The 12,925-nt window shown below is 37.8% G+C and overlaps 5 protein-coding genes across 5 annotated transcripts; 2 read left to right on the forward strand and 3 right to left on the reverse strand.

The window, feature by feature from the left end:
* Positions 1–183: 183 nt before the first annotated feature.
* On the reverse strand, positions 184–942 carry EV154DRAFT_477612 (uncharacterized protein; the record flags this gene model as incomplete). The annotated part of the gene is made up of 1 exon (XM_051598117.1): positions 184–942. One exon carries the CDS (start codon positions 940–942, stop codon positions 184–186), a length of 759 nt encoding a protein of 252 aa, XP_051461578.1.
* Positions 943–980: 38 nt separating this feature from the next.
* EV154DRAFT_496099 (SNF2 family N-terminal domain-containing protein) lies at positions 981–5,045 on the reverse strand. The gene is made up of 10 exons (XM_051600117.1): positions 3,809–5,045; positions 3,627–3,731; positions 3,393–3,556; positions 3,021–3,330; positions 2,793–2,963; positions 2,563–2,726; positions 2,317–2,509; positions 2,001–2,239; positions 1,100–1,930; positions 981–1,013 (listed from the first exon to the last, which is right to left on the reverse strand). Exons 1-9 carry the CDS (start codon positions 4,901–4,903, stop codon positions 1,294–1,296), a joined length of 3,078 nt encoding a protein of 1,025 aa, XP_051461579.1. The 5' UTR covers positions 4,904–5,045; the 3' UTR covers positions 981–1,013; positions 1,100–1,293.
* Positions 5,046–5,316: 271 nt separating this feature from the next.
* On the forward strand, positions 5,317–5,834 carry EV154DRAFT_496103 (uncharacterized protein; the record flags this gene model as incomplete). The annotated part of the gene is made up of 1 exon (XM_051600118.1): positions 5,317–5,834. A coding segment is annotated over one exon (297 nt), but the record flags the coding sequence as incomplete, so codon positions are not given.
* A 161-nt stretch (positions 5,835–5,995) lies between these two features.
* On the forward strand, positions 5,996–6,872 carry EV154DRAFT_496107 (uncharacterized protein). The gene is made up of 5 exons (XM_051600119.1): positions 5,996–6,035; positions 6,090–6,166; positions 6,223–6,386; positions 6,451–6,545; positions 6,600–6,872. The coding sequence occupies exons 1-5, from the start codon at positions 6,033–6,035 to the stop codon at positions 6,717–6,719; spliced, it is 459 nt and encodes a 152-aa protein (XP_051461581.1). The 5' UTR covers positions 5,996–6,032; the 3' UTR covers positions 6,720–6,872.
* A 147-nt stretch (positions 6,873–7,019) lies between these two features.
* On the reverse strand, positions 7,020–9,223 carry EV154DRAFT_542092 (uncharacterized protein; the record flags this gene model as incomplete). The annotated part of the gene is made up of 5 exons (XM_051604505.1): positions 7,020–7,293; positions 7,592–8,227; positions 8,261–8,433; positions 8,911–9,010; positions 9,103–9,223. The coding sequence occupies 5 exons, from the start codon at positions 9,221–9,223 to the stop codon at positions 7,070–7,072; spliced, it is 1,254 nt and encodes a 417-aa protein (XP_051461582.1). The 3' UTR covers positions 7,020–7,069.
* Between the last annotated feature and the right edge of the window lie 3,702 nt (positions 9,224–12,925).

The raw sequence follows: 12,925 nt of genomic DNA on the forward strand, positions 1-12,925 counted from the left end.
AAAAGCTTTTTCTTAATTTGGACAACATCAACAACAATTGTCTTTAAAAGACAATGCGATTTCATTGGATAGTTATTTTTGGGGGGTGATGAAATGAAAATTTTAATTATTGAGAAGGTACTGTATACGGAAGAATAAAAATGGGTGTGTTATGGGGGGTATTTACAAGATAAAAAAAAAGAGTTATTTTGATCGTGATGGAGAATTATTTCGAATTCTTGATAAAGTGCGATTTAACCATTTACTACCACCAGGCGAAAGAATGCTACTTGAAGAGGTAGAAGCAGAAGAAACAGAAGGCTCAAGTAACGAATAAGAATCCCTTGGTGTGAGTGGGGAGTCAGTATATGAACTGGAAGGGGAAGGGGTGTCATCCATCAAAAGACTGGGCTGAACTAATTTTTCACTGTTCGGGATTGGGCGAAGATTTAGCTTCTGCACAAGCGGACTTTTACGTTGTCGATAACCACCGTATGTTGTGGTGATGGGCTCATTACATATCGTATCTAATTGTGAGATCAACGAAGGGTCATTGATGGCTCCTAATTTAGCCTCAATTTTAGACTTGAAATCAATAAATCCACTAGACTTCATTGCCTTCTTTGTTCTTCCCGGCCACCCATCGTCAAATAATGAGTCACCCTTTCTTGTGGGTTCATCGTATTCTGCCTCATATTCATACACCGTGGGTGGTTCTGTGGAGAATGAGACCTTTTTGGTTGACTTTGTCTTTGTAATGGTAGATGTTACACCAACTACGCTAATATGGTTAACTTGCTCGTCTTCTTCATCATCACTACTGCTTTCATCGTGGTTGCTATTTTTTAAAAGGTCGTGATAGAATTTCTCTAAATCAATGCGACGAGTACGCCCATAATAACTGGAAGGCCAAGCATCTTTTGAAGGAGGTGTGTCGATGGAGATTTCACCGTGATTTTGCATTTGGGATATATAGAAAAAAGAGATTAAAAGAAAGAGAGAGAGAGAGAAGCCAAAAAAGTAAGAATTCGGATCTATTTATACAAAAGAATTAGGAGTGGGGGAGGACAATAATTAGGAAACTACCAATCAACCTACATCACGAACTTTTTAAACGCACCTGATTGGAGTATTTGCAAGGCAACGATTCATTGTTTTTTTTGTATGGTCGCATAAATGCAAATCGTCTAATACACGTGTGCAACGTTTAAAGAAGGTGACACGGAACTAACGATTTGACAAGATTTTATTTTATTTTTAAATTTTTTCTGTTTATGTCACATTCTACCACTTAAATCCTTTTATATATACACGTTACGGGTAATTAGGTTTGGCGCGCTTATTTGATTTATTCTCATCTTCATCCTTCTCTATTTGTCGTAACCATTGCTTTTCAGTCATACCATCATCGTATCTTACGCTATCTCTAGATCTTTGGCCTCTACCCATGACAGAATCGTCCACTGCATTCTGATATTCCGCCATGTGATCATATCGATAAATATCAGGCAATTCCCAGTCTTGAATTAGTCGTTCAGGTTTCTTTCCGTTGTCGCCATATTTACGCTTCCAATCTTCAGCGTCCATGCGCTGTCTTTCCAGATCCATCTTTTGAAAGATGGCGTATTCGGCGTCCGAACGTTTTAAAATCGTGTTTAATTCTTCATCATCCAACTCCTGACTTTCTTCTTCTGCCTCTCTCGCTTCTTCCACAGGGTTTCCTTTGTCTTCCAAAAGCGACCTCAGAAATGCTTCTCGATCCTCTTCTGTACTGCGATGATCAAATTTACCCGCTTGAATTACTTTACCATCAATATCCAATTTATATTGCGCTCGCGCCAGGATACTCTCCTCCACAGAATCTTCTGTAATCAACCGGAAGATTCGCACCTCCTTGGTCTGTCCAATACGATGTGCACGATCTTGAGCCTGAAGATCCTGATGCGGGTTCCTGAGATAGATTTTCTGTTAGCAAAACAAGAATGATACATGTACAATATGTATATAGTTTTTTTTTTTACCAATCTGAGTCGAAAATAATGACGGTGTCAGCTGTTTGCAAATTCAAACCTAAACCACCGGCTCTTGTACTCAAAAGAAACATAAAGTAGGGTGAATCTGGCGCATTAAACACTTGCAACAGGTTGGACCGATCGTCTGACTTGGTGGAACCATCCAAACGTAAATGTCTAAATCCTCGATAGATACAGAAATCCTCCATAATGTCCATGATTTGTGTCATTTGAAAAAAGATCAAGACCTTAAGATTTAGTAAAGTTAGTATAAGAGAAAATACATGTGTTTGCATCTAAATCACAAATAGGGGAGTTACTTTACTCTATGTCCAGTGGCCCGCAATTTGGGAAGCATACGATCCAACAGATCGAATTTACCAGAAACACGATAAAGTAATTCATTACTGATCTTGTAAGGATTAATCACTCGCTCTACCTCCTCAAACACAAAGGGATGGTTACATATTTTACGCAGCTGCATAATCGCATTATTTAAGCCCTTGATGCTTGTTTTTCTAGATTTCTTTTATAAGTTTTCTCCTATATAAAAAACTTTCTTATATATTACCCATTCGCAGAACTGCTTCCAAATAACACACCATACTTCTTCATTTGGAAATACAATCTTGCTTGCAGTGCAGATAATTTACATTTGATTACAGTTTCAACCTTGTCCGGTAATTCTGATTCTACATCCTTTTTCAATCGTCGCAATAAGAACGGACGCAGCACCTTCACAAGAAAAATTCAAATTAATCTACATATTATTATGTCACACACAGCACATCTTTCTTTTACCTTATGAAGACGTTTAATAATCAACAATTGTTCTTCTTCATTCAGTTCCACTTTATCTTGTACACCTTGATTCGAAAAAGGTGTATTGAACCATTCTTCAAAACTCTTTACAGAGTTGAAAATTTTGGGTAAAATAAAGTTCAGCAATGCCCACAATTCGGGTAAATTATTCTATGTGATGACACACTATCAATACTCCATTAAATAAAACTTGAATCTATGTATTACCTGCAACGGAGTACCGGTTAAAATCAATCGATAACGAGCAAAGTAAAACTGTCTCAGCACAAGATTCAATTTGGATTGTGTATTCTTCATACGATGTCCTTCATCAATAATCATGTATTGCCATTTGATTTTTGAAAGCACAGGTCGATCCTTGATAATGTAATCAAATGTGGTCAAAAGCACTTGAAAGTTGCGATGCTTGATCTCTCGTTTCTGGATATCTTTACGCACATCTGGTGTACCTTTGTAGCAAATCATTGTAACAGAAGGTGCCCATTTCTCAAATTCAAGCGCCCAATTTGTCAATGTCCTAAATTTAAAAGCATTTTCTTTTTAGTCCTTCTTATGTTATATTGTAGCGGGTAAACTTACGAAAGTGGGACAATGATTAAAAAGGGACCGTTCTGTTGCTTGCTTTCAATTAGATAAGTCACGAGACTGATCGTCTGAATAGTTTTACCCAATCCCATTTCATCAGCAAGAATTCCGTTCAAGCGATTATTATAAAGTGATACCATCCATTGTAAACCCTTGACCTATAAATAAAGTATAAAAGTATAAGCCCAACTGGTGCACATGGTCACAATTATTATACATGTATGTTACCTGATAATCTTTAAGTTTACCACCTGTCATCATTGCAGGCTGGGAAACCTTTTCTTGGATACGATGCGCCATTCTATAATAATCCACCTTGTTACCATGGGAATCCTATTTATAGATATGAGTACATATAATTATGGTAATCAAGAATGAAAAAAAAAAAAAAAAAAAAAAAAAAAACTTACGGTCAACATCATTTCCTCATCAATTTCCTCTTGATCATCTTCTTCGTCATTTTGGAAATTCAAGTTTTCTGTTTGTTGATCTACCACAGCTTTTGTCAATGATTCGAGATAAGTACCAGTTTGTCTCAAAAGTAAAGTCAAACGAGTATCCTTGGCCTCATCAATTAACTTTAAGTACGCCTCTTCATCATCGTTACGGAGAGCTCTAATACGGTCCTTGGAACGTTTATCGGATCTTCTTTGTTCCTCTTTATCAATGTGTGCATGAAATTGCAAGATAGCTTTACCCAATTTACCCATTTTTGCCTGATGTGATTTATGCCATGTAATCAAGTCACGGCCTTGATTACATACAGTCTGCAAATAATCCAGGTGACGTTGCTTTTCCTTCTTTTCGCGGTCCATACGTTGTTGTCGTTCTAATTTCTCCGTCAATTTAGCTTCACGTAAGGTTTGTTTCATAATCTTTCGATAGGCGGTACGATCCACCGAGTTTGCTAATCGATTTGCCTCCTCCATATTTTTAACAATCTCTTCACGTAACTTGGTTTGCTTTTGACGTAACTGTAAAGATCGTAATTGGACAATTGTCTTTAATTTAGCAGGTGATGCCGTCTTGACCGTCTCATCATAATATTCTGTCAGCAAGTAACCTAACGGTTGTCTCATATCTTGATCCATGCTAGCTTCCAAGAGTTTTGTTTTCTCCTGCGCACGATGCTCAATCCGTTTCTCTCGTTCCTGTAATACTGTATACGGTGAAAGTCCTCTAGGTGCAATATCGGGTAATAACAAACGTTGTTGTCTCGATGCATGAGCGTGGGATCTAGGCTGTCCCGATAAAAGTTCTAATGCTGTTAAAGGGGGTGCTACGCTCGTCGTATTCTGTCCCGAAGCTGCCAAAAAAGCATTGTTGGTCCTCAAACTGATAAAATCCACCGACTGTTGATAAATGGCTTCCACAAGTCGTTCGGCCATCGTCTTGGGCACTTCCTCTACACCCGACAAGGTTTCTATAGGTGCATCTGAATCGGATTTATTATTGAGGTTTTGTGACAGGAGGTTGTAAGCGAGCATTTGGTATTGCAAGTTCATTTGCGATCCGTTGGGTGTTGTAGGTGCTGCTGGAGTTGGAGGGGGAGGAGTAGCTATCGCATGTAAAGTTTAGTACGCCAAGAAGAAGAAAAAAATAGGCAATACGCGGACTTACGGGTTTGTTGCTGTTGTTGTTGTTGCTGCTGTTGCTGTTGCTGTTGCTGCTGCTGCTGTAACAAATGCTGTTGAAGTAATTGTAACTGCTGTTGTTGCATTTCAGCTGGAGTTAATGCGTGTGCTTCATTGGCAGGAAGTATAGTTTGAAGTTTTGTGTCTACAGGAGCAGGAGCTAACGTCTGTGGTTTTGGCTGCTGTTGCTGCTGTTGCTGTTGCTGTTGCTGTTGCTGTTGCTGTTGCTGTTGCTGTTGCTGTTGCTGTTGCTGTTGCTGTTGCTGTTGCTGTTGCTGTTGCTGTTGCTGTTGCTGTTGCTGTTGTTGCTGTTGCTGTTGCTGCTGTTGTTGTTGCTGTTGTTGCTGTTGTTGCTGTTGTTGCTGTTGTGCGTTGGCTTGTTGAAGCAAGCGAAGCAAGTTCATGAGCTGCGAGAATTCGTTTCGACCGTCTTCAACTTCCCCATTGGCTTTCAGCTGTTTTGCTCTCTGATTAAAGTGTTACAAACTGGAGGGACAGGTATTTATCTTTTTTATTTTTTTTTACCTGAAGAACAATGTTCAACTTTTCTGTGGTCAGTGAGCTTAAGCTTAATTGTTCTGGTGTGGCTGCTGTAGGGGCAGAGGAGGATGGAGTGTTATCCATGTCAGGATCGTTGATATTTTAATGGTTACAAGAAAAAGAATGAAGAAAAGGCTAAGGAATCATGATTTAATACACTCATTTTTGAAAACATGAAAAGAAGAATAATATTTACCCTTTACCCTCCGTCGCAAAAAAATAAAATAAAAATAAAAAAAAATTCCAAAAAAATGGTTCAGTGTTGCGCGCGCGATACAACTCACCAGAACAAAAAAAAAAAAAAAAAAAAAAAAGCTGGAATGGTGCCAAAAAAAACACCGCTGATGACATCATTGGCCTTTTTTTTTTAGGCGGTTTATAAGCCTTTGTTACACCACCTTTTGATTATTTCTTTTGAAAAATGCTTAGACCACAATATACACGTAGACCTTTCGAGTTAATGGTAGATCCTCCATTCAATTGATCACTTGAGTTTGAACCATTGACACAACTGTAGTTGATAGGCCCTACATTCTCTGGTAAACAAACTTTAGCAAAGGAATTACTACAATGTCGACAAGTCTTTTTTCAAGTGTATTATTATTATTTTTACACACACGCACAACGTTTTAACCTCATTTGCGATCTAGCAACACTGCCACCGAGATACCCCAGCATGAATTGCCTCGAGTAGACTATATTTTGATTATGGTGGATATGGTCAATAGATACAGTCTGGACCTATTGGAGGAAGCCCTGAATAGAATGACATCAAAATACATAACGCACCATCTGGCCATTGTTGTTTCCAAAGGTATATCTTCCAAACACAATCAATCACTAAATAATTACAGAAGCTAAAAAAACATCAACTACAGTGGATATTCCTGAAAAATGGAACATCAGTAAAAACGAACTACATACACTCCTGCAACCCTTTCCAGACGTACAACTGTTTTATGCTAATCTAGAGGTAACGTCTTCATTTCTTATGCCTCGCTTATTTAAAAGTAACCAATTGCCATAGAGTCAATCAGAGAGGAGGACGATTTCAGAACAGATTACTCGGCTGGTACAATTGACTACCCTTCAATATCGAAATCTCGATACTGATTATGTCAAATCATATGAATTTTACTGTCTTTAATAACATTCATGTGACACAACCGAAAAATAAACAATATATGATCAACTTCTAATCCAATGCAACTGAGTAATTTGGTCTTTAGTAGTCATCTAACACAAAAGCAGCTCTCATTATTTCTTGCAACTGTTCTTGTGTGATGATTTGACTTTTAAGGTACGTTGTCCAACAGTTTTAGGTTTACCAGTATAAGCATCGTATATACAACAGCAGTAGTGTTCTCCCTGCCTTGCGACAAACAGAGAAGTCATACCTTTAAGAGCCGTATCAAAATATTCTTAAATTTCAATATTTAGGTACTCACGTTTGGCCAACTTTATGTGTCTCAAAACACAGTGGGGCAATATTTATTATCAAGTGAGTAAGTGTAGTGGTTGTTTAGAAGATGTACCCGACCTAAGTTTTAGGGGAAAAACTTTTGAATAATTACGTGTACACACAGCCTCTCCACGTCGAAACCTTGGGGGAATACCGTTTTCAGTACGAATTGAACGAACAATATTAACCATGTTTAAGCAAGCAATCATATCACTATCACATAGACGAGGAACAATCCTATATATGTTATGAGTCATGGCTTTACAATTTTGATTTGTACATTTGTCACAAGAACAAAAAAAAAATTATTAAAAAGTAAAATCAACATACCTTAAGACCATGTCTAATTACACAAGGATTTGCTCTTCGTCTATGAGGGTGCGGGTTATTGACCATCCGAAACGTTTCAAGACTTCTAAGTTCACAGGCTGGGCAGCACTGACTTGTTCTAAAATCATCAATCAAGTACACCCTTTTACCAACTTTTTGAGGCAACCGACGGAAACCAATGCCCCGGGTCGGCTCATGGAATCTTGTATTAGGAGCAGACCAGTTACCCATGACATAAACAGCTTCGACACCAAACTGTTCATCTAGTTTTGAAATAAGATCCTCGTTTCCTTGCTGTCTTCTAATATAGGCAGATAGCCGCAGTTTTCTTTGCAAAGGATGAGCAGTACAATTGTTGGTTCGGAAGTTGACATAGTGGTTTTGGATGATGCCTGTCATATTGGACTTGTTTTCAAGATACTGTTCAAATTCATCTCTATACAAGGAATCATAATTAATCAAAAGCCTTTCAGCGGCTGCTACTCTAGCGGGTTTCACAGCTTCACGGATTCGACGGTATTTTTTAATTTTTTCAAACTTGTCTTGGTACTGTTTGGTAAAGCGAAACTTGTTTGGATTGTTTGCGGTAGAGTTTTCATGTACACAGAATAGCAAATCTCTTCGTCCAGGATCAATTGTAACACATCTTCCAACAGTTTCTTGAGCAATCTCTTGTGAAATGTACTGAGTTGGTTTAATCACAACAGCAAAACGAGCAGTGTATCTGCTTTCACGATCCATTCTTTTCTTGATCACAGTTACACCTACTCCATCCGTTTGAATAGTTTCTCTAAACTGGAGCTCGCCATTTTCTTGGTGTTTAGGTGCATCCGAGTTTAGGTTAATCACTTCACGCCAGAGTGCTATCTTATTTTAACGATTAGTCCAGCGACGACCAAGAATGTTTTGACAAAGAATTTTTGAATCGATGGTTGTGTAGCAAGGAATCCAAGAGCGGCGTAATGGGAAGCAATTAAACACAGGTAATTCTATATCAATAAATGATAAAGCCAGTTCGTAAAAAGCTCGCATATGCTCAACTGGTCTTGCTTTGGAATCATAATAAATGCTATTCCCACGAAACCGGTAGTCAACGGGATAGCTTGTTAGGACAGGGCGAAGAGTTTCAAGAGCGTTGTTGTAGATAGGGTCCTGGAACTGCTCTCCGTCCAATACGAAATCTTGAGGTAATCTTCTAGTTATAAGTTCCTTAAATCTTGTCGCCGGCTCAGTTATTTCTCTGTAGATTTCAGATTTTATCAGTGCATCAATTAAGTCTTCACGTCTTCTATCAGCAGGTAATTCGGCTTTTCTTTGTCGAATACGAAGTAGATGGTTAACAGCTTGTCTGATATGACTTCCCAAACGCATTTGAACATTGTTGCTATAAGCTGTAAAGATCTTTGCTCCTTCGATTAAAGATGTTTGCTGACCATAACAAAAATCTGGTGGAACAAAATCAGTGGCCTCCAAATAGTCATCAAGATATGTGTCAATGAATGCAGGAGTCGCCGCAGTTCTTCCACCAGCCCCTCTACGTGCATACCGAGTCAGTTTGAGCCACACCTCCCCAAAAAAATCACGATCCATAAATTGCCTGATATCAAAGTTCTCGTCTTCTTGAATGGCACGCACAAAAAAATGTACTTTGAGAGTGATTATACGTGTGTAGTTATGTTGCGGACTATCACTACATATTCTTCGAGCCTTTCACGTCACTCTGGGTTCCAACCAATACCATTAATAGAGCATTTGACAGATAAAATACGATCGCCAGGAGCCAAAAAAAAAAAACTAGATGTACTCATATTGCTTCCAGGTGTGCCCGGCATACCAGACAAGGATCTATCAGAGTCCATGCTGGTAAAAAAAGGGCAGTTATTTGAAGTAAGAAGTTTGCTATATTAACACAGTGTTAAAAACGCAAATTCGTGATATAACCAATATGCCGGAATAGCATCGTTTTTGTTTAAAAAGAACAATACCGACAAGTTTATTTGACTCACCGTCCAAAGCCAATTATATCAGCTCCTGAAAAACAAATGGTGGGTTTATGTTGCTTGAGTACGTAATTAATGCAGCAATGTATGTCATGTGTTTCCCAAAAGATGCGACATTGTTGAATATTTATGAAATGTTCCAAAGATTTTTGATATCAGTTATCATTAAAGATAAAATCTGAACATTGCTCAATTCATCAGAGCTTGATATACTCACAGAACAATAAGTAGAACGTGCAATAATAAAAAAAAACCAAGATAAAGTTTCTCACAAAAAATACAAACAAAAAAACTTTGGTTGAATTATTTTATACCTGATGGATATTGTGTATTTTATAGAGCATACATTTACACTCCATTTTTTTATCTGTAAAAGTAGTTTTTATTGCTTCAAGATTAGCATTAAAGCATAAAAAGAATATGTTATATGTAATAGTATCCTATGATTATTTTTCAGGTTGCACAATAAAGCATATCTGCTTGAGCTAAATAAAATGTACAAATAATGCCTAATACGATTGGACATAGAAAGTAATTTTTAAAGCGAAAACGTCGTTATGATGCATCAAAAATGTCGTGTGACATTATTTCTTCTGTCGTTTCATCATACATGAAAAAAAAAGAGGTGCGATGGGAGTTGTGTACCACTCTCAGCCTTTCAAACAGTTGCATTGACAACTAATCCGACTTAGTGTGACCATGTGTCAGTAAATTTTCTATTGGTATATTGGGCACGTCTTTGTTGCCCTGTATATAAAGTAAAAAAACCGGGTACAAATTCCATCATCTATCATAATGTCTTCTACAAAAAAAAGGACCAAGATTTGCCATTGCAACAAGTGTGGCGGTTGCTCAGTTCCAATCAATACTGCTACACGACATGCCGAAAAAAAAATGTACGAGGAGTCATGCCAAAAGGCGGCAGCTTCCAAAAGAAGTTTGGATGAACTAGAAGAAAGTGTGTAACCCTCATCAGATATTTACCTACAACAAACTGTAATCTATACTAACAGAAATTTTAATAGATGACGCCGTAGTAGACACCAGCTTAGAATTTTCACGTTTGAACGTATCTGTTATTGAAGCAGAGTTTGCACATGTTAATATCAGTTCGACTCAAGTTGATAACCATTTTCAGGATGAATGCTCTTCAGGTATGCATACAAAAAATGATTTATAACATGATGCTGAGTAATGTTTCAAGATGATGAGCGCGATTATGAAGAAGGCTTTATCTTTGATCAATCCTATAGCATTGATGCAAATGATGATAATGAAAATCAGGTTATTGTCGAAAGCAGCAGTGAGATATATTGGACCGATGAAGTTCTCAAAATGCTAGATGATTTGGATGATCAAGGTGAAAAATTTATCATAAAAAAAGGTAGGCTTGAATTTCGGAATAAATATTTGCAACTTTATTGAAACAATCGTAGTCCAACAAAATAATCATCCCAGAATACCACAAGATCCCACTTACTTGTTTATTTGTTGTTTTGTACTTATATTCCAAATGGACTTCTTGACTATCATCGCTACACACAAATTACTTGATCTGTTCCGTATGCTATTCAGCAATTTTGAGTTTCCAAAATCGTTACCCACGATCAAGCTTCAAACTGGATTTATCGATCTTACCAAAGATATGACTGTCTACGCAACTTGTCCTAAATGCTATTCAGTTTATCTTTATGCTACAAGCAACGGGTTAACACAGCCTGGGCCTCCACAAATATGTACATTTATCAATATCCTCAAAAAAGTACCTTGTCAAACCCCATTATTTCAAAACGGTTCCGATACTCCAATCAAAAAGTTTGTATACCATTGTCTTATAAGTTCGATCCAAAAGTTGTATCTGAGAGAAGGATTCGAGGAGAAGTGTGAAGAATGGCGTAGTTTTGAAGAGGCTGTAAACCCAACTGATATGATGTACCATTGCTCCCAGGGAAAAATGTGGAGAAGCATTCTTTCTCCCAGTGGCGACCCTTTTGTAAACAGCAGTAGATCTTTATGTTTGACATTGAATGCAGGTTAGAATACAAAAAAAAAAAAAAAAAAAAAAAAAAAAAAAGGTAAAGACGAGATATACTTACAACCCAGTTAAACATAGATGGATTCCAACCATATGATACTACCTCCGCTTCTTGCGTCGCTTTTTATCTGCAAGTAAATAATTTACCAGTCGAGGAACGCATAAAGAAAGAAAACACGATACTGCTTGCATTAATCGAAGGACCGCATGAACCCAACACTTGTCAAACACAACGCCTATTATCCATTGTTACAAACCAACTTCGCTCCTTGTATTTTGGTGTTCAAATGTCTACATTCAACTCTGGAAAACATGGCCAAGATTACGGTGCTACTGTCAGAGCCTGTTTGTATCAAATCTTGTGCGATTTACCCATGCAACGAAAATTGAGCGGATTTACTGGATTTTCTTCTACGCGATCATGTTTCCGATGTGATAGATCGTTTAAAGTTTTTCCTGACACATCTAATTTGGATTATTCCGGCTTTGATGCTGTGCATTATCCTGCAAACGCCAATAAGAAGCTGAATGACATTCAATCCGACAAGTGGTTAAATAGCCATAATAACGCCGAAAGACATCGCCAAGACAGGGCCCACGGTATGAGATATAGCGTTTTAAGGAGTTTGAGGTACCTTGATCTTGTAAAAGCTACCACCCAGGATCATTTACATTGCATTTGGCTGGGTCTTGCAAAATCAATTATGTCAAAGTATGAAGAATTTGGATTTTTTAAACCACAACACTATCAGAGGTATTATAAATTTATGACACTATATATACGCAAATGTCATTACTAACCTTGTGTAAAAATGTTCCAGTATGGCCGCACTCGCTTCAAGTATCATCACGCCCAACGGTTGCAGCTCTATACATGCCAAAATAAAAGGAGGTTTTTCTTATATGAAGGGCATCGAATTCGAAATCTGGACCTTGCACTATTCCGAATATGTCTTAAAGTACATGATTGTTTCTGATAGATTAGTTGATGGATTTCATAAAAAGCATTATGCAAACTGGTTACAATTTGTGCAAGCTTGTAGAATTGTTGTACAACCCGCGATTACTACAGCCCAGGCATTCGAAGCACGAGAACTCTTCCGCTGTTTTTGCAAAGACTATGTGGTACTTTTCGGCCCTGAGGCAATCAAACCTAACTATCATTACGTCCTCCACCTGTCAGAAAATATTGAATACTATGGCAGTACATTCAACACTTCTTGTTTCTCTCTCGAAAGAATGAATGGTGTCCTAAAGCAGTCGACAGAGAATAGAAACCTTCGATCAATTCAAACTTCGTACATGACAAATTTTTTGGAAAGCATTCATATCTCGTCTCTCATTAAACAATTAACAAGCACCAATATCATTTCTAAAGATCAAGCCCACATTCTCCACAACACCAGCGCTATCAACCAATCCTTATACACAAGCTCCAGTCCTCAAGATCGCATTAATTTTTACAAATTGTCTTCCTATGAATATACCAATTCGGGAGGTGTGGTGACCGGATCAGAAATGCTATA

Source organism: Mucor mucedo (assembly GCF_025094135.1).
Source record: "Mucor mucedo strain NRRL 3635 chromosome Unknown EV154scaffold_12, whole genome shotgun sequence".
Classification (NCBI taxonomy): Eukaryota; Fungi; Mucoromycota; class Mucoromycetes; order Mucorales; family Mucoraceae; genus Mucor; species Mucor mucedo.